Source organism: Rhinoderma darwinii, chromosome 4 (assembly GCF_050947455.1).
Source record: "Rhinoderma darwinii isolate aRhiDar2 chromosome 4, aRhiDar2.hap1, whole genome shotgun sequence".
Lineage (NCBI taxonomy): Eukaryota > Metazoa > Chordata > Amphibia > Anura > Rhinodermatidae > Rhinoderma > Rhinoderma darwinii.
The window spans coordinates 335,497,988-335,520,094 of NC_134690.1; the positions used below are offsets into that span (position 1 = coordinate 335,497,988).

The window sequence follows — 22,107 nt, forward strand, 5'->3', positions numbered from 1 at the left end:
TAGTATAAAATTTGAAAACAAACTGCCTACGACTTATTTATTTATAAACAACTGAAATTACAGCTATTTTTGGAGTATTTTAGGTAGATTATACCCAGTATCAGATTTACTAATCAGGCACAGGGAATACTTCAGTAACATTCTCATCAACCATTGTAAAAGTAACAGGACTTTACCAACAATGCCAGAATACATTACAATGGGCATTTTTCTATCAGTGCTTACAGCATAGAGATACATTTCTTGGGGGCTGCTGCATTAACTCCAAGTACATAAAAAATAAGGCAGCTCCAAACTAAATACCAGACACCCTTCTGTGCAGGGCTGCCTAAAGGCATGGGCCTCTTGTGCTAATGGGAAATCTGGCCCTGGGTATACCTCTATGATATAAACTGTAAAATTCTGTTCATTGGGAGTGAGCATACACCTTAACCATGTAAAGGATACTTTATGAATTACATTTTACAATAATATTCCAGACTACCAAATTTTCCATATTGATGCAAATGATGAGAACAGAGGTAAAAGCAGGAGTTTTATTTAAACTTATATTGTTTAGAAATCACAGTTTAGCAAAATGTACAGAAGCATAATGAAAGACACATAAAAAACAGGCCAATTAAAAAGTCTGGTGATCAAATATGAATTGGGATTTTTCCTCTGGAATTGTGGGCACCAGAAATAAGGAAAATTCCAATTTCACTCTTGAGTGAGTCACTTTAATCCCTAGTAGATAATTCAGGTGCAAAACTGCGGTTACAAAGATCATATATGTGACAGATTTAAAAGCAAAAGTAAATAAAAAAGAACTTAAGAACAGAAACTGTGTCTTAATAAAGTTTATAGTGCACTTAATATAGGTATGTATCATTTATAATAACTTTGGGTAATAATTTAAATGTCACTGTAAACAACTTCTACAGCTTTTTTTTTTTTATATAAACCAGATATTTATTTTTGAAGACAATAAACAGCAAACATGTCTTAAGCTCGGTTGCATTGCCAATTTCAACTTTTAGTTAGACAAGTCGCATTTTAAGGAAAAGCTGCTAAAATATTATGTTTCGATCACATGCAGGTAACTTCACTTGAAGGCATTGTATGCTAGTCTAGTTTGCTGTTTTCTTCTTCTTTAATACATATATACTTGGGGAAAAAAGGAAATGTACAGTAATTAAAATGAGAAACAGGATGAAGATATACACATAAATACACAAGATGTCCCCCTCAAGTTTTGGACATATAACTGTGGCAATATCCTTTAAGATATTTTAACATAGTCTTAATCCAGACCTAAGACTTTGGTGCCAGGCACCTTTTAAAGGCAAATTGGAACATAACTCCCTAGGTTTCTAATATTTAGCCTCTAAACAAGAACACAGAAAAGCCTTGAGAAGATTATTAAATGTTTAAGAGGAAGGGACAAATCTGGTTAAAGCTCCCGATGAGACTTCAGGATTGTCAGACAGTTCATTCTTATCAATGAAGGCAGGTGTGCTCCATCTTAAGAATTCATAATTTAGAGTTCTCAGCTTTCTTCACGATGCAGCTTCCACCTTTTTTGGTAGCTTCAGCAGCTTTCACATTCTTGTTTCTTCAGTTCTTCTTTACGAACTACAAACTGGGGAAAAAAAATAGAGGGAGGGTTATTTTTTCTAAAAGTCACGAGCATTGTAAACAAAATTTGTTAGAAATAAAACTTAAGAGTCTGTAGGTTATAGCAATTAATTTTAAAAAGGGAAAAATTATTTTTAAAAAATTCCTCAACATAGTAAGTTCTCCTACTAAACTAGACAAGTAAATACATATGATAAACTTAAAGTGAAGATCCATCTTTAAATATCTTCATTTAGATTTATTAAAAGATTTAATTGGTCTCACAGACCCTGAGCCAGTATTGGACTAGCGTCTTTGGACCTACCATCAATGCATATAGAACATGTGCACGTCCACATTTAATTGCATTATAAACTTAGTTTATTGCACACACAAGAAATGTTAGGACCTATCATCAATAATGTCTAATAGGTTATTTGTGAATCTACAAAAAGAAAAAGGACCCTAATGACAAGTGATGGGCTCCAAAGTCAGCTCCAAATGGGGTTTTCGTCTTCTTGACCTTCGGTCCATTATTGTGGTAAGGGCTTCTTGGTTTAAGTGATATCTTCTGACATGTCACAATGATATTGCAAAAGACATTTAAAATTGACTTTTACTTTAAGTTTAAAAAAAATGCAGAACAATAAATAGCATGAATTGACTAATTAAACTTGAATTGAAATTTTAATTTAAAATATATATATTTTGTTAATATCTCTATCTTTGGAATATCACACTTATTTAAATGTGTAACTTACATGAGGTTTCAGGATTCAACAGTCGGTGCCTTTTCCTGAGCATTCACCTCTAAAGCCTGAGTGGGTACTTGATGTTCATTCTCCGCTTGGATATGAGCAACAGATGATTTGATTTCTTTCCCTGTCTTCGGTAAATTTTCCGTCATTTCTTGTACATCTCCTTTAGGCTGTGGACATGATTTATCAGCATCTGCTCCATCTTGGTGCTCTCTATGAACTGTTGTGTTAACAACTTTGATGGACACAGGTAGAATTTCTTTCAGTTGTAAATCAAGTTTCTTTTCCAGATTCTGCTCTTGAACACTAACAGTTTTATTTATATGAATGTTGCTTACTACTGTTTCCACTGCTGTTTCAATTATACTTTGTACAATAGTTGTACTGCATGATTCAATCCTGATGGTTTGGACGTCAGTTTCTTCGGTTAACTCTACCTTTTCAGATACAGTAGTTTCTTCAAGTGTGTTACATTGGCTAGTAGCATCAACAAAAAAACAGTTTGTAGCCGCTTCAATTGCAGCATCCACAATAGCTGCAGCTTTCTGAGAGACGGACTCTACTACAACCTGTAGTCCTTTGGGTTTTGTGTTATCATCAATCACTTCTGAAGGCTCTATGCGATCTTTGGGTATTTCAATAGTCTTTACAGTCTCTGCTAAGACCTGTTCTTCCACTGCAGCTGCAGTAACTGGCTCAGATTCTGTGATGGCCTCTGAGCTTTTCAACTTTGGAATATCTGTGGTGACAATTTCCTCTTTCGCCTTCAATTCTACAATTTCTTCTTGACTATGGGTTATTTTGTCTTTTTTACATTCTTCTTTAGATTTTGTTGCTTCTTTATGTGCAGTCGATGGAAGGGTATCTTTGAAATCAATGCTGTTACTGTTAGTACAGATGTTTTCACTCTGTAATGCTGTAGTTTCTTGTTTAGCTATCAAGACGTCAGTGGAGGCTATGGCATCCTCAGTAGCAGGTTTCTGTGTTAATAGACTTTTTTGGTTATCACAGCAACTTTCTTTATTTTCTGTAGAACCCAAAACCTTCTCATTTTCTTGTGCATCGTTCTCAACTACCTTTGAAACATTTTCTTTAGTATCCACTTCATTCACAGTAGGAACTTCTTCAATGTGTACCTTATGTTCAGTTGCAGAAGCACTGGAATTTTCATTAACCTGTATCTGAACTGAAACAGTAACTTTCTCAGCGCCCACTTTAGAGACTTGGTCTTCAGATTGTATTTCACGCACTTGTTCAACTAACACAGGAACATTTTGTTCAGGAAGCACATGTGTACCCATTTCAGTCTGCTTGTCATCTAACACAGTGATAGTTTCCTCAGACAGTATATCAGCAGAAAAAGAGACTTGCATTTTTTCTTTAGCTAGAACCACAACTTCAACTTCTGTTGATTGAACCTCATCTTTCTTTTGCGCAGCTTTTCCAGACTGCACCTCAACTGGCGTTGCAGACTTTTCTTCAGCAAATACTTCAGATGTCATATGGGTTTGCACATTAGAGGATACAGGTGCGCTATCTTCAGCCTTAGCACTTTCCTTAGTACTTTCTTCTGCTTGTCCCTCAACTGATTTAGGGGCTTCTTCTTTAACCTGCATATCAGCTGACACAGGAACAACACTTTTGGCATCCACCTTAGCTGACATAGTTGTACTTTCTTCAATCTTCGCTTCAGCTAACACACTGGCACCTACTTTAACCTGTACCTCATTTGACACAGGGATACTTGCTTCAGTTTGTACCTCAACTGACACCGTAGCACATTCTTTGTTCTGCTCTCCAATAGACACAGGAAGTCCATCTCCAGCCTTCATCTCCTCTGATGTTGATGTTTCAGTAGATGCTGGAACAACACTTTTATTCTCATTATCAGTGAATACAGGGATAACTTCTTCAGGCTGAATGTTACTTGATACAGGTAGAACTTCTTCAGGCTGTACTTCACTCGACACAGGTACAACATCTTCAGGCTGTACTTTACTTGATATGGGTACAACTTTAACATGCTCCACTTCACTTAATACAGGTACAACTTCTTCAGGCTGCACTTCACTTGATACAGGTACAACTTCTTCAGGATGCTCTTCACTTGATACACGTACAGCTTCTTTCGGCAGCATTTCACTTAATGCAGGTACAAATTCTTCAGGATGCCCTTCACTTGATACATGTACAACTTCTTCCAGGTGCACTTCACTTAATACAGGTGCAACTTCTTCAGACTGCACTTTACTTAATATGGGTACAACTTCCTCTGGCTGTACTTCACTTGATACGGGTACAACTTCCTCAGGCTGAACTTCACTTGATACGGGTACAACTTCTTCAGGCTGCACTCCACTAGATACAGGTACAACTTTTTCAGGCTGCACTTCACTTAATACAGGTACAACGTCTTCAGGCTGTTTTTCACTTGATATGGGTAGAATTTCTTCAGTCTGCACTTCACTGGATACAAGTACAACCTTTTCAGGCTGTTTTTTACTTGATACAGGTATAACTTCTTCAGCCTTTTTTTCACATGAAACAGGTACAACTTCTTCAGGCTGTTTTTCACATGATATCGGTAGGACTTCTTCAGGCTGACGTTCACTTGATACAGGTACAACTTCTTCAGGCTGTTTTTCACTTGATATGGGTAGAACTTCTTGATGCTGCACTTCACTTGATATAAGTACAACCTTTCCAGGCTGTTTTTCACTTGATACAGGTACAACTTCTTCAGGATTTTTTTCACATGAAACAGGTACAACGTCTTCAGGCTGTTTTTCACATGATACAGGTAGAACTTCTTCAGGTTGAACTTCACTTGATACAGGTACAACTTTTTCAGGCTGTTTTGTACTTGATAGGGGTACATCTTTTTCAGGCAGCGATTCACTTGAAACAGGTAAAACTTCTTCAGGAGGCCCTTCACTTGGTACAGGTAAAATTTCTTCAGGCTGTACTTTACTTAATATGGGTATAACTTCTTCAGGCTGCACTTCACTTAAGACAGGAACAACTTCTTCAGACTGCACTTCACTTGATACAGGCACAACTTCTTCAGGCTGTTTTTCACTTGAAACAAGTACAACTTCTTCAAGCTGTTTTTCACTTGAAACAAGTACAACTTCTTCAAGCTGTTTTTCACTTGAAACAAGTACAACTTCTTCAGACTGTTTTTCATTTGAAACGGGTACAACTTCTTCAGGCTGTTTTTCACTTGTTAGGGGCACAACATCTTCAGGCTGTTTTTCACTTGAAACAAGTACAACTTCTTCAGACTTTTTTTCACTTGAAACGGGTGCAACTTCTTCAGGCTGTTTTTCACTTGAAACAAGTACAACTTCTTCAGACTTTTTTTCACTTGAAACGGGTGCAACTTCTTCGGGCTGTTTTTCACTTGATACGGGTACAAATTCTTCTGGCTGTTTTTCAGATAATACGGGTACAACTTCTGTAGGCTGTTTTTCACTTGGTACAGTTACTACTTTTTTAGGCTGCATTTCCCTTGATACAGACACAACTTCTTCAGGCTGTTTTTCACTTGATACAGGTACCACTTTTTCAGGCTGTTTGTCACTTGATACAGGTACAACTTTTTCAGGCTGCATTTCCCTTGATACAGACACAACTTCTTCAGGCTGTTTTTCACTTGTTAGGGGTACAACTTCTTGAGGCTGTTTTTCACTTGAAACAAGTACAACTTCTTCAGACTGTTCTTCACTTGTTACTGGTACAACTTCTTCAGGCTGTTTTTCACTTGATACGGGTACAACTTCTTCTGGCTGGTTTTCACATGATACGGGTACAATTTCTGCAGGCTGTGTTTCACTTGATACAGTTACCACTTTTTTAGGCTGCATTTCCCTTGATACAGACACAACTTCTTCAGGCTGTTTTTCACTTAAAACGGGTACAACTTCTTCAGGCTGTTTTTCACTTGATACAGGTACCACTTTTTCAGGCTGTTTTTCACTTGATACAGGTACCACTTTTTCAGGCTGCATTTTCCTTGATACAGACACAACTTTTTCAGACTGTTTTTCACTTGATACAGGTACAACTTCTTCTGTCTGTTTTTCACTTGATATAGGTACAACTTCTTCTGGCGGTTTTTCACCTGATACCGGTACAACTTCATCAGGCTGTTTTTCACTTAATACGAGTACAACTTCTTCAGGCCACACTTTACTTGATACAGGCACAACTTCTTCAGGCTTCACTTCACTTAATATGGGTACAAATTCTTTGGGAGTCATTACACTTGATACAGGTACAAGTTCTTCTGGCTGTTTTTCACTTGATACAGGCACAACTTCTTCTGGCTGTTTTTCACTTGATACAGGCACAACTTCTTCTGGCTGTTTTTCACTTGATACAGGTACAACTTCGTCAGGCTGTTTTTCACTTGATACGGGTACAACTTCTTCAGGCTGTTTTTCACTTAATACCAGTACAACTTCTTCAGGCTGTTTTTCACTTAATACGAGTACAACTTCTTCAGGCTGCCCTTTACTTGATATAGGCACAACTTCTTCAGGCTTCTCCTCACTTAATATGGGTACAACTTCTTCAGGAGTCATTACACTTGATACAGGTACAACGTCTTGAAGCTGCACATCACTTGACATTGTTTGCACTTTTGCTGATGTATGTATTTCTTCAGCTTGCACTTCCATAGGAATGGGTTCTGCAGATTGAACATCCGCTGATACAGATCCACTTACTTTAGCCTCCAACTCAGGTGCTGCAAGAAGACCATTTGCAACCTGAACTGCATTGAGTGCAGGAATAACGTCTTCCTTCGGCACCTCAACTAAAGCAAGGATACTTTGTTTCATCTCAATTGAACTGGGTATATCTTCATTTGTTTTCACATCATCTGCAGACAGTGAATAATCTTTAGCATACACAGCTTTTAAAGCCAGGATACTTTCTTGAGCCACAGATTTAATAAGAACTGAATCTGAAGCCTCTTCACATTTTTCCTCTGTCTTGAGATGAGCCACATCATCAGCTTCACTGAATGTTGGAGTTTCTTTTACTACCTGAGCTTCAGATAAAACTGAGAGATGTCCATCACTTTTCTCAGAACTCAACAAGATAGTAAATTTATCACCCTGTTCTTCTTTTGAAATTGAGGCACTTTGTTTGTCTACTTCACTGACATAAATATTAACAGTTTCAACAGTTTGCTCTAAAGTGGCAACTGAGGCATTTACTGCATTCTGCACAGTTTCAGAAGTAATGGCATTTTCCTTTGTTTTTTCAATGACAGCAATACATATTTGTTCAACAGTCTCTTCAGCACTTACTATGGTATTTTTATCATCTCGATCTTCTAATCCAATAGGAGTTATATTTGTTTGTTCCTCAGGACAAATAGGAGCAGACTTGCAAACAATCTCCTTGACCTCTACTGGAGCTTGCATATCAGAAGTGGAGAAAACTGGAGATGTTTGCAATTGTAATGTATCAATTGTTAGTTTTGCCCTTTCTGCTACTTCATGTAATATCTTTTCGGTATGCTTGTTTTGGTCTTCTAAAGTCTTCTCACTTGAATCCTCTTCCGGCACAGGTGTGGCTACTTCGGTTGAAACAATTGACTCACCTAATTGTGAGACAGCAGATACCATTTCGGTTGTCTCTTCGGCACATGAATTTTCTATTGCTTCTTCAAGTGCAGTTAAAGCTTCTGATGTTAACTCCATCTCATTTATTAATGTGTTTGGTATTTCTGCTATAACCTGGGAGACCGTGCTGAGGACCACCATTTCTTCAACAATAACCTCTGTTTTTATTCTTTCTGTTTCTTTTGCATGCTCAATAGTCTCAGAAACCTTTGCGCTAATCCAGGATGGAGACCTTTCTTCAAGACTGGTGATTGCTCTTTCTCCTTCTATTACAGTAATCGTAACTGCATGAATAAGTTCTTCAGTAGATTTTTCTAAAGATGCCTGTTGTTCTCCTAAAACATTAGATAGAGCTTCTTCCAAAGATTTTTGAGCATCAAGCTTTTCCTGTTCTGCAGCATCAAACTCTGATAAAGGAACTACTGCAGGTTCATCAGAATCATCTTCAGCAGCTTCATTTAGTTGCTGACCAGTTTCAGAAAGGGGAGCTTGCTCTTTTCCATCTGATTTTTTCTTCTTACGACCTGGAATTAATTTTTTTAATGAAACCCAAGTTTCTTCTTTCCCAGCTTCACCCTCTGAGGTTGACTGTTCTGCATTTGCTATTGCAGCACTTTCATCAGTTTTCTCTTCTACTCTTGTTCGTGACTTGCGTCTAGGAGTTACAAGTCTTTTAAAAGATTGCCAAGTAGATACTCCATCTGCTTCTGTAGGACTGCCAGCTTGATCTGGTGATGTACTTTCTTGGATTTGTTGTTCTTGTGAACTTGTAATAGGGCTATCAGAATCACTTTCTTTAGCTGGTACAACTTCTTCAGTTTTCATGGCTTCATCTTGAGATTTTATTCCTTCATCTTCTTCTGAATCAGAAGTCTTTCTTGCTCTTTTCTTAGAGGAACCAACACAAATCAAAGCTTCCCATGATACTGAGCTGTCAACTTTCTTCTTACTTTCTTCTGTACTTTTTTCAAGTTTTTGCTCTTCGGTGTTTTCTTTGGTTTCTTCCTGATTTTCAACAGTACCATTGCTATCAGTAGAAGACATAGTAGAAGTTTTTGCTTTTTCAACCTCATCCTCCTTATCACTTTCAGATGGTCTCTTTGGGCGTCTTTTTGGTGTGACAAGTTTCTTAAATGAAGCCCATGGGGTGATTCCGTCTTTTTTTCTTTCACCATCAGATGTTGTTCCTTCTCCCTCTGTTTCTGCAGCCTGTTGTACATCATCTAATGGTTTTTCTGTGGGAGATGCCTCTGCTGACTCATCAGGAGAGGACGGGGTGCTATCTCCACCATCTATTTCTGGAGCCTCTGGGGACTCAGATGAAACAGTTTCTGTTGTAACTTCTACCTTGCTATCATCTTCTTTTTTGCTTTTATTTTTCTTCCCTGATAATTTTCTTAGCCCAGAGCTGCTAAAAAGCTTTTTTAATGGACTTCCTTGAATTTTTGCTTTTTCTTGTGAAGACAACAGTTCAGCTTCTGTGGTGATGACTTCTTGACTTTTTTCTAGCTCTTTACATTGAGCATTTGAAGACAATTGTGGCTGATCATTATCCAAAGCTCCAGACTCAGATGTTCCTTGAATGTCTTCACTTATTATTTCTGCAGCTTGTGAGCTAGTAGCAGTGATTCCATCAGTTGTCTGGATTTCAACACTGTCTTCCAAATTATCAGCTTCAGCTTTTACTACAGGCAATGCAGTTGCTTCTGGGACTGAAGTCAATATTTCAGGTGTACTCTCTGTGTTTTCTGCCATTGGGGCCACTACCTCATCAACTTCTACAACCTCTTCTAATTTGAGTTCCTCTGCATTGTCCGGTGAAGGTTTTTCTTGTTCTGGCTTTTCTTCATCCACAGTTTGATTGTTTTCCTCAGTAGACACCTTTAAATCTTCAATTCCAGACTTACTCAATTCCTGTGGCACAGGAAGATCTGTAGCTGATAGTGTTTCAGTTGTGTTCTCCTGTTTTACAGTCTCGGGTGCTTCTGTCTTTTGCTGCTCTTCACCTTTGATATGTTTCTCTACTTCCTGTGGGTCTTCTTCCTTTGACTTCTTATAGCTTGTTTTTTTCCTTAGCCCAGCCCATCCTTGTGTAAAAAATCTCCTAAATGGAGAAGATGTTTCACTGACAACAGGATTTGTAGGCGACTCTGGGGACTTTTTATCTTTTTCTACCTCAGATTCTTCTATTTTCTTTTGATTTTCATCAGGGGTTTCATTTGGACTTTCAGCAGCCTGTGTTGGCTCGTCTGCACTTTCAGCATGCTGCTCACTTTCTTTGGTCTCCTGGATTTCTGTCTTTAGGTCATCTTCAATATCAATATGTTCATCATGATTGTCTGTGCCATTTACTTCGGGTTCATCTTTTTTCACAGTAAGGAGTTGTACAGGTTCAACTTTCTCATTTTTGTCCTTTTTCACTGTGAATTTGAAGCCCACAAATTTAAAGACTTTCTTGAACCCTACTTCATTGTTCTGATTTTCATTGGTTTGTCCTGGTGATTCTACTTTCTCTTCAGATTCTGGTGTTGTATCAGAGGCTTCTGATGTCTCTACTTGCTCATCTTCATTTGAATTATTTTTTGTAGTGGTATCATTGTGCACAACCCCCATGTTTTCAGCTGGTTCTTCGTCCAAAGTTACACTTGCTGGCTCTTGTTGTTCAACTGCAATGAGAAGAAATTGCTTATTAGAACTTTTGCACAGCTATATGACTTATGTCTCTTAATACTACATATTTTATATGTCACAATGTTTATAAAAAATAATAAATACAACAAAGGTTTAAAAACCGTAATTAACTGGACACTTTTACACATTTCGCATGGCTAGATATATAATTAAAGGAATTATCTCATAAAATATAATAATTTTTTTAAAAGAAGCTGCTTCTCTACCCCCAGGGATCACCGGCAGCGGTCACATCAAGAAAATGGCCACCCATGTAATGCTACCCATGTAACGCCAGAGCATAAGGAGTTATGGCAGATAGAGTGTGGTCCTGAATGGGGTGCCCACTCTATGATGCTAATATACCCTAATAGGGCATACAAACAAAGGTACTTGTCATGAGACAATTCCTTCAAAAGTACATCTTCATGTGTTTCAAAGACAAAGTCATTACCAACTTATCAAAACCAAGAAGAAAAAGAAAAATCTGTCAATTTAGAGCAGTCAATTTCTGATTTCTGTACGTTAAATCAAAATGAGAACATTAGGTCTGTATATAACCTAAAACATAGAGAGAGCAATTCATATAAATTGTTAAATAGGGTAATTTGTACTAGCTCTGAGACAAATTTAAAGAAATGATGCACTATGTATGAATATAATGCCACACATGCCCCTTTACAATAGTGAGTTGATTTCCACCATTTTAAGTCCAAAAGTGTCTGTATTTTACGACATAAATTTGGCCCACACTTATCATCAAGACATTATCTAGTCTACCCCTCTAATATTTTATTGTGACATTTGTTTTTCTGTTTTTATAAGTGCCCAATATGTTACTTTTCCGCTCACTTTTAAAATCATTAGCACTATTAAATCAGTTTCATTCACATACAAAACTATTAAAATCAGATGCTATTAACAAAATGTTTCTTAATGAACATTTAGTATTATACCACCAATAGAATATTTAATAAGTTATAGCTAGTACTCCACATTGCAAGGCTATATGACAGGGTCTAAATATGAAATGTGAGATATTGTGAACTGAATATATGCATATTAAGACTCAGGTTCATATATCATCATCATTTTATTCTGTCCTTAGCATTAAATGCAGTGAGCAGTCTTGTGCTCCAGGACAATTTGGGGGTGTACTATAAGTGCTTTACATACACTAGGTGGCACTACAATTACAAATTACTGCAATCTATGTGTTTTCCAATAACTATTTTAAAATACATTAATCACAAACTCTGAGGCAAGCCATAGACATTAGATATTTGTTGCCATATTCAGACCGTTTTGTTGGGATCTGGAAACAATCTGTGTCTAATATCCAGATACTATAACACCAAAATTGGCTAGATCTGCCAACGAATATGTCATGTTTATGGCCAGCCTTACTGTGGATACATATTATCTTACACATTTGAGGGACATTGTTTTTTTATTTCCTATACCAAAACACACTGACTATTCTGTTTATAAAAGAAAAAAAATGCTCATCAAAGGTTTACATAGCCTTTAAGAGAGTTGCTTACCCGCTTGGGCTTCCCATCATTAGTCAGGGAGAAAAGCCCCTACAAACAAGTAAGGGACTTCTACACGGGGCAATGATCACGTGAACAATCATTTATACAATTGTTAGTTCCCAATTGTTGTCAAGTGTAAACATGCCCATATGACAGACGATAAAATGTTTGTTTGTTGTTAACGTCATATTATAAGCGGGCATAAATGTTATCGTTTGTCGCCATCACTTCCCCTTGTGTAAACAGGGGATGTTCTGCCTACAATAATGTAAATTGTGAGAGAGAAGGAACGAACGATCGTACGAACCCCCTCACGATCATGGCTATGTGAAATTTAAAGTAAACCAGCGCTGACCGACTCCATCTGCGGATTTTAGTACAGATTTCCCTGCGGCAAGCGTCATAAAAATAAAATATTCACATACCCGTGTCCCCCAACAGCCTCCAGCGATGACGTGTTGTCCTTACATGTGACCACTGCAGTCTGTTATTGGCTGCAGCGGTCATGCGTCAACAAGACACATCATTGCTGGAGGACAGGAATACAGAGATGGCCGGGGACCAAGGAAGTGTTGCCATGGGAGCGCCAGGTGAGTATAGTGTTTTTATTTATTTTAAACTATCTTGACTTGCGGGTTATGCTGTGGATCCGCAGATAAGCCACAGCAAGTGTTAGTTCTCCGTTGAATTTGTATAGATTTAGATATATAATCCTTAAATTCAGTCAACCGGATATGTTAACTGCCCCCTTAAAACTGTGTGGCCATGTAGCCTAAAAATTCCTTCGCTCAGGGAAAGTATGCTTCCACGCAGACTCCCTTAGCTATCCCTTTAATGAATGGGCAGAACACTAATGAAGCTTTCTGCCTGTTTGTAGAGAAAACTGTGAGGCTGTTCAATTACAGCTGCCCATTCCTCTCTATATCCTCCGTTCACTCATCTCTAGGATTAGTGCACAAAGGAAGCAGGAAGCTGAACAATTAGAGTTCAGCTTCCTACTAGGGTAGAAAAGAGGTCACATGACACGGGTCACAGGAAGGTAGTGTGAGAGATGTAGCATAGGAAGGAGTCTATGTGGAGGAGGGACCATGGGGAGCATTCTGTAAGGGAAGGGAGGTATAGGGAGCAGTCTGTAAGAGGGGCCGTGGGAAGCAGCCTATATAAAGGGGGAACCACGGGAAGCATTCTGTGAGGGAGGGGAGGCATAGGGAACAGTCTATCAGAAGCGGGCATAGAAAGCAGTTTGTGTAATAGAGAGGGGCATTGGAAGCAATCTATGTGAGAGGCTGGATCATGGGGATCAGTCTATGAGAGGGGGAGACATGGCAAGCAGTCTATGAGAGGGAGGCATGGGGAGCAGTCTGTGAGAGAGGGGCATAAAGAGAAGTCTGGGTACAGAGGAGGCCGATGGGGAGCAGTCTGTGTGAGAGATGGGGGGGGCATGCAGAGCTCTCTCTGTAACAGAGGGGGATCATGATTAGCAGTCTCTGTAACAGAGGGAGGCCATGGGAATCAGTCTGTGAGTCTGTGAGAGGGGCGCATGGGGAGCAGTCTGTGAGAGAGGGGCATAAAGAGCAGTCTGTGTACAGAGGAGGCCGATGGTAAGCATTCTGTGTGAGAGATGGGGGCATGCAGAGCTCTCTGTGTAACAGAGGGGGATCATGAGGAGCAGTCTCTGTAACAGAGGGAGGCCATGGGAATCAGTCTGTGAGAGGGGCGCATGGGGAGCAGTCTGTGTGAGATATAGTGGCATGGAGAGCAGTCTGTGTAAAAGAGGGGGACCATGGAGAGATGTCTGCGTGAGAGATGGGGGCATCCAGAGCTGTTTGCTTTGGTTTTTCAGAAGTAGAGGTGGGGTGGATCACTGTTCTACTACCACTTATCAGTGAACAAGTCTTTGGGTTGTCACTTCTTTTCTCTCTTTTTCTCTCTAAAGACCATCATTTTTTTTTATGCCCAATCACAATGGTTATGAAAGAAGTACATGACTTCCTTTGTACCTTTATACAAGCACACCCGGACAAGGATTGTGTTTGTTTGTTTGTTTATTAGACGTTATTGAAGTATTGAATGATAATTGGATAGGAACCTATAACCAACCAGCATTTGGTATGACCAAGCTCTCAAAAAGGGGTCCCCCACTCAGGACGTCCCTCTATGAGCAAGAACATATAGCCACTTTTTAAGAGCAGATACCACTCCGGTGGGTTCACGTCCATGTATTACATGGACAGCAATTGATCTGAATGGCTGCCATGTTATCCTACAATTCTCCCTCTGCAGGGGCAATGTCTGGCGAGACAAGGTTACTCTTGGTAAAATCAGCTGTATGCCGGGCATGCTGAACCATGTGGATCAGTTGATCACTCCATTTTGAAAGTGGTTTTCTATAATGACACAACCCCTTTAAAGAAGTATTTTCTTATTACACATTTATGGCACATACACAGGACAGGAACGAGTCCCACCTATCAGGAGAATCAGTTTCCCATGACACCTGTCTGCCGATTCTGTGTGACAGCAAGCAACACTAAGCTTTTTCAGTAACTCCCATAGACTTCAATGGAGTGGTCTACACACAAACACAGTCATTTCTACATTGAAGTGTATAGGGACGGCAGCCGGACAGACACCTGTTCTAATAGGTGAGGATACCAGAAGTGATACGTGCAATTATCAGGCATTTATGACATATCCTGTGAATATGCCATAAATGTGTAAGATGGTAATACTTTTTTTTAAAAAATATTAAAGCATTTCCTTTAGCTGCTTTTTCAGAACAAAAGGATCGGAAAATTAAAAGCATGTAACTTTTACATATCGTAGTAACTAGGTGAGCAAGAGGGGTTAAATCAGAAAGATGTAAAAAGTTTTCAGGGATGTAACAGTTTGAATGTAAAGCACTCCATGTGCTTAAAGTCATCCCTGTCGACATCTGGAGCTGGTTGACAACTCTCTCATGGGATTCCTAGAGCTAAGTTGGACTTTTTCCAGAAATTCCCAACATTCTACATTCATCAGATATGCTATGTACACACCCAACCTCTCTCTTTGGACCCTCTAAAGCCCTTTACGCAGACCACATTTTGCAAACTGTGCATTTTTTCTACTGTCCTTTGTGTTTCCTACATATATTTTACATGACATTCAGTTCTTATGTTTTATATCAAGGTAATAAGCTGCCCAGAATGATATTTTTCAAAATTATTTGACTAGTGGTTATGTTACTACTTTGAGAAAATAACATAAATTTTATTTAAAATGCATACCAAATGCTATGCTGTGCAGGTATCTGCAAAATAAAATAAGAATGTGTTAACTTTACAATTTCCTAAACCATTTTTGTGTGCTCCAGGAAAATTAAACTTCGTTTTACCTTATAGTTGGGCCTCCTCTAAAATTCTAAGGGTGTTCACGCATTAATATTTATACAAAGTAAGTAGATAGGTTCAACTGGAAGGTGACAACTGTAAAGTGAGATTTGCAAAGACTTTATGAGAACCAGATTTTTAGAGTGTTAAGGATCAAAAGTAAAGGCCCTATCAATGGGGGATTATCATAGGTCGTTTTTGCAGCGATTTTGCAGTGAATTGTGGTAAAAACCGCAACGAAACTGCATTGTGTATGTCCTGCCAAAGGACCTTTATACATAAGGTCACATGACCTTATCTCTCAAGTGCTCACTACTGCTTAGAGATCTGCTGGTCACATGACCAAAATCCTTGAGAAGCAGCAAAATCCCACAGAGAAGACTGAGGAGAGCTGCTATGTAAGTATAAGGCCCTGTTCACATGGAGTATTTTGATGAGTTTCTTGGCGCGGAAACTTCTCCACAAAACTCGTCAAAAACCGGCCGAAATTCCTCCCATTGATTTCAATGGGAGGCGGAGGAACTTCACTGATTGGTCAGCGTCATACACTCCTCTGTACAACGCCCAGTTGGTAAAAAGTAAAAACACGCCCAGTTGGTCATTAAGAAACTAATTAGCATGAATCTAAAATTGCTCATAACTTGCTCAAAAATGATTGTTTTTCAAAATAAAAACCACTGCTGTTATCTACATTCCAGCGCCGATCAGATTATGTAGGAGATAGGGCACTTATAATCTGGTGACAGAGCCTCTTTAAGTAATACAGACCCCAGACCAGGCCCCCTATTCTAATACAATTTGGTCATTATTAGTGTAGGGGTCTGGTCTGGGGTCTGTATTTAGGGGGTCTGTATTAGTTTGAGGTCTCGTGTCTGTATTTAGGGGGTCTGGTCAGGGGTCTGTATTTAGTTGCCAGGTCTGGGGTCTGTATTAGTTTATGGGGTCTGTATTTAGGGGTCTGTATTAGTTTAGGGGTCTTTATTTAGGTGTCTGTATTAGTTTAGGGGGTCTGGTCTGGGGTCTGTATTTAGGGGTCCGGTCTGAGATCTGTATTTATTCAGGGTGCTTGCTCTGGGGTCTGTATTTGTTTAGTGGGGTCTGGTCTGGGGACTGCAATAGTTTAGAAGGTCTGGGGTCTGTATGTATTCTATGATCTATTCTGGAGTCCAGAAGAAAAGAAAACGGCTCCCATCAGAGAAGACATCACTTGTGGGTCACTGGATCTATAGGGAATCTGTCTCCTCTCCTGACATGTCTGCTGCCGGTAATCCTTGTATTTTACATATCTCTGTGTACCCAGGACTAATAGACAAATGCGTGTTACCCTTCCCATTGTCAAGCGGAAGTGTCCCTACACAGTGTTATACTGTCAGCGATGGTTGGAGACTTTCAGTATGTAGGGACACAGCCCTTTGACAAGAGGAATCATAACAACCATTTGTCAGTGCTCATATAAAAAGGTGGTGTTCACTATAGACACAGCAGAGCGGCGGTGGGGAAGGGGGGCCCAAGTTTGTGGAACAGCCCAGGGCCTATGGTCTACTTATTCCGCCACTGGGCCCTATTACACTAGCCGATTTTGGCCGCTGCAGCGAGCACCGATCAATGAGACAGCTCGTTGATCGGCGCTCGTTTGCTCCTGTCACAAGGAGCCATGCAAGGGGAGGAGCGGTCGTTACTTTAATCGCTCATCCCCATACATTATTATCATGTCGGTAGTGCATCTCCCTGTTTCCACAGGGAGATGTGCTGCTGACAACTATAATATTTTTCTTTTTTAAAACGATACGATCAGCAGATGAATGAGCGTTTGCTCGTTCATCTGCTGATCGCTGCCCTGTTTACACAGGGCAATTATCGGCAATGAGCGTTATATGAACGATTGTTTGCCCGATAATTGCCCAGTGTAAAACCCCATTAAAACAGAGGCATTATAACACCACAGGCAAATACAGCTCTGTTACAGCTCAATTGCAAATATATATATATATATATATATATATATATATATATATATTATATATATATATATATATATATATATTTATATATATTGGTATCAATTGGGGACAAATGACTGAGAGCTATACACAAGACTGAAAATGATCAGTTTAAATCAAAGAGACTTTCCATGTTGGTAAATTTCATTCTGTGATTTTAATCTCTTTCGATCAATGAATCAAACTTTAGGTACTTTAGTCATAATTTGCGTTTTTCGGTGCCTAAATCACATGTAAACATATTACCTGGTAAGTTAATAACCAAGCCAGCTAGTTAATAACAACCAATATCAATTTTTATCTTTAGGCAAACACATTTGGATTCTACTAGTCATAAGATTGCCAATAAGAGCCATGTGAAAAAGTAAAAGAATTGGATTGTGTTCATTACTGTGTTCATTGCACCGTACTGATATTTACGAATGTTTTGGAAAACAACCGGCATTTCCAATCATTAAAACTGCTTCTCAGTTCGACGAACGTATTCGAAATCGGACGTGAAAAAAAACACCCATGCTACACTCGTGCGGGACTTGTTATCACCCATCCCCCATAGACTAGAGTCTATGGAGGGATGCGTGAAGTGCAAAAAATAGGACATGAAGTACATGAGTTTGTGTGATGGACGTTGTTTTAGTGGCCATAACACGGACTACATATACGCTCGTCTGAATGAGCCCTAATGTTGGTCATATGTATAAAGACAATCTCCCCTATGCCCCCATAAGCAAGACGCACCGTCAAGAGTGGCTAATCGCCCTCTCCTTATTGAAAGTGGGCATGTTTATTTTAATCCAGAGAGGGCAATACGCTACTGCCAGTCACCTCTAGTGGTACTTTTCTCCCAGGAAAACAAGGGATCGTGCATGTTGTGTTTCCTTTTTCCCCAGCCTTTCGGATTTCTACCATACACATTAGGTTGTTGACAGGATCACTTGACTTTTATCTAATGTGTAATGCCTTGTTTGGCTAGAAATAGCTATCTTAATCATGATAACCTCTTGCTGTGAATAGTATATAACCATCTCCTAATCCTTGTCTGACTATAAAGAGATCATCAATCACATTATAATACACAAAAATGCCAAGATCATTGCATGTTCAAAAACACGCAATACCAAATCTTCTCACATCCTGTACTTAGCTAGCGTCCTGCACCAGTAAATGCAAAAAACATAGGCTACATTCAAACGAGCATGACAGATTTACACGCGTAAAAAACACGTGTAAATCTGTCCGTGTGCGTTGCGTTTTTGCATCAGTGCGCTTTGCGTGTGGTATGTGTTTTTCAAGCACAAATTTTTTTTTTCAATGTAATTGATGCGTGAAATATAGACAGCACACGGATGTGCGTCCATGTGCTGTCCGTGGTTTTCACGCACCCATTGACCGCGATGGGCGACTAGGTGCGTGAAAAACAACACATGTGTGAATAGCCCCATTGAAATAAATGGGTCCGTGTGCTGTGCGTTGGATAAGAATCACGCTCATCTGAATGAGCCCTTAGCCAAGAATTTTCACTAATGGTAAAAAAAAAAAGCCATTGTGATATGGTCTTGTTTAATTCCCACCCCCACTCCTAACACTACCCCCACTATTATCCCCACTGAGACCCGGTGCCCTTAAAAGGAAGTTCTTTATAATAGCAAGTAATCAATAATCCTCAATATGATCAATAATGGCATAACACCTAATCAGAAAAATAGCGCACGAATGGGTGACAGAATCATGAGCGCATATAAAATCTCCATTTATATAAATTCGGAATATTCACGAATGACTATTATGGTTTAATAAAGTGTTAAGATGCAGTTCATGAACTACACAGGAAACAAGATTAGGAACAGACCCCTTGCAATGCACAAATACCTGACTTTTAACTACAGAGTGACAAAAGTGTTTCAAGAATGACAAAATAATTTGCGTTTCTATTCCAACCCAAGTGTCTGGCTCTGTAGACTGTTTGCTTTTCAGCTTAGACAAACAGCTTCAAAAGAAGCAAATCTTATTAACAGCCACCAAAGACTGGAATAGCAATGGGAGACTTCCTCTCGTGCAAATGATTTCCTTTTTAATAATGGACATTGAATTCATACACGATCTCCAGCAGCTACGCATCAAGAACATTCTTGTCATACAAGGAAACATTGATGTGCTCTAACCATGATGTATGTATTAGACAATTTCCTCAAACATATTCATCAATAAATTCATTCATAATTATCCGAGATGGGATTTCTCTGGATGAACACACCTACAACAGAGACACAATGGGTGCTGCCCCATGTAATGAATGAATAAGTGTCCTGTTTCACGAATGCTTCTGCAACAGGAACTGACATCTTCCAATTTGGGGAGTTTCATTTAATTATTTATTGTGAATGCAAACTGAGTTTCACCTTTGGGGCAGCAATTACAGCATTAACAATCGAATGCAGAAATTGAATGTATGGAAGGATTACTAAGCAATCATGGCTGCTCCTAATACAGGTTGAAACTCTATAGTCTCAAATTCTTTCTTGAAGGCAAACCATTACACCTTCCCACACAATGAGCTGTAAATTTGACCAAAAAAAAAAAGATTATTTTTCAAAAAAGACATCTATAGTAGCGATGACCATATGAAAAAGGCCATGTAAATGTATTGGCATAATAAAAGCTAGATATGATCATCAAGTGTAAAGGCCCTATTAGACGGAGAGATTATTGTAAAATTTTTCATATATTAGTTTGTATGTAAGAGATAATTGTCACAAGTAATAATGTGCAATGATCGAACGACGAACGATAAATCATTGGGTTTCCATGGATTGGCCAAATCTACTCGAGTCGTTCATTGCTGCCACATCCCCTCGTCTAATCAGAAATATTCCAGACATTAGCAAATCTAAAATGAGGTGTAGTTTTTGTTGGAGGTTGGGACTGCTGTGAACAACAATTGTAGTAATGGCTAAACAGTGAAAAACTTTAGCGATTATTATTACATGTAATAAAAAGAATATCTGCCCTTTAATAAGACCCTAACTCTGTATTGCTGTTCTGACCTGGGTGTGGCAGGGCAGTGTAAACGTGTATATATATACTTTAGGTTGTAATCAAATGTAGAACCAATAGAGATTGTAAAAGCTTATGGAAACAGGTAATCTGGGCCATTAAGGGTGAAGAACTATATTGTTCAACACAGTTCATATCTAAAACATAAAATAAAAATAAAAAGTAAGAAAGGGTAAGATATGATTATACTGAGTTAGAAAGTATAATCAGAGACTGCCTAATAGAAAGTAGAAGCAGGGAACTAATGTCTGTTAGCTAAATAGAAGATAGATAGAGAGAGAGAGATAGAGAGAGATAGAGATAGAGATAGAGAGATAGTGAGAGATAGACAGAGATAGACAGAGATAGACAGATAGATAGATAGATAGATAGATAGATAGATAGATAGATAGATAGATAGATAGATAGATAGATAGATAGATAGATAGATAGATAGATCGACCTGCTCTGTTACAAGAACATATGCACTATTCACCCTATTTCCAGTCACCCTATAGAATTTCCAGTACATACTCTAAATGAAATGTTGAATGCAGTTCAGAATATTAGTGATACCAAAACCTTTCTTCAGTGATTAATTCTCCTCCTTGACATATTTAATGAATGACTCTGGTTCTTTCCACTGGGAAGGGGTATAGGCTCAGTATGAAGTAACTGTTGTTACTGTACCCATGCACCTAAATATAAAGCCACCTCCAATAAAGGAGTCCAACTCTTTACAATTCAATGGGATTAAACTTTCCCAGTGCAGACATTTCCACTGTATGGGAACTGGGACCCCTCCCGGTGCCTCTGCCAGGAATGAGGTTCTTAACCATATAGGACAATGACGTGCTAGGAAAAGCACAGTATGCTATTACTGCAGGCAGATGTGGACCAGCTAATACATTTTTATTGCTCTTTCTGGTAGAAAAATACTAAATATTTATTTTATGATTGAAAAATATCTACACAATCTAAACAATACAACTTGATGCTAAGTTTTATAGTCAAAATCAAAAGCCCATGTTAAATATAACACATAAAAATAAAAAATAATATATATATATATATATACACGATAAGTAAATTATATTGATGCTTCTTGGGAAAGAAGACATGAAAATTTTCTGTATGTGAGTATGAGTGGGTTAAATGGGAAGGTTACTCTTGGGAATTACAGTAGGATCACTTACAAATGAATTTCATTGTCAAACAGCAGAGGACAGTGGCAGCTGCCTAATATCAGTAAGAAGACACTCAGAAGCACTGAGAGTTAACCTCATAACTCCCAGTTATTTACAGGGTGAATGTGATCCACAATGTAACATACTAAATCCATTGGAAGGTTTTGTCATAGTTGAACTCATTGCTACAGTCTCTCTCTGCCCACACATTTACAGTATTTGAGGGTTGGATGGGATAGTCTAATATTGTATTACAACTGTGTTTCCTCAGTAAATAAATAACATGGTAATTCCAAGTAAAAGCTGTATAATTTACAGTAC

At 38.7% G+C, this 22,107-nt stretch overlaps 1 protein-coding gene and 1 long non-coding RNA gene across 3 annotated transcripts in view; one reads left to right on the forward strand and one right to left on the reverse strand.

Moving 5' to 3' along the window:
* Positions 1–522: 522 nt before the first annotated feature.
* Positions 523–22,107, reverse strand: part of AKAP12 (A-kinase anchoring protein 12) — a 127,576-nt gene continuing 105,991 nt past the window's right edge. For both annotated transcript variants that reach the window (XM_075862843.1, XM_075862845.1), the window contains 2 exons: positions 2,358–10,656; positions 523–1,621 (listed from right to left, as the gene is read on the reverse strand). In XM_075862843.1, the coding sequence (XP_075718958.1) occupies positions 2,366–10,656 (8,291 nt within the window). In that variant the 3' untranslated portion in view covers positions 523–1,621; positions 2,358–2,365. The remainder of the gene's footprint in view (positions 1,622–2,357; positions 10,657–22,107) is intronic.
* The window catches only part of LOC142759990 (uncharacterized), a 66,085-nt gene continuing 58,602 nt past the window's right edge, over positions 14,625–22,107 (forward strand). The window contains exon 1 of the long non-coding RNA XR_012883225.1: positions 14,625–14,840. This is a non-coding gene — a long non-coding RNA (uncharacterized LOC142759990). The remainder of the gene's footprint in view (positions 14,841–22,107) is intronic.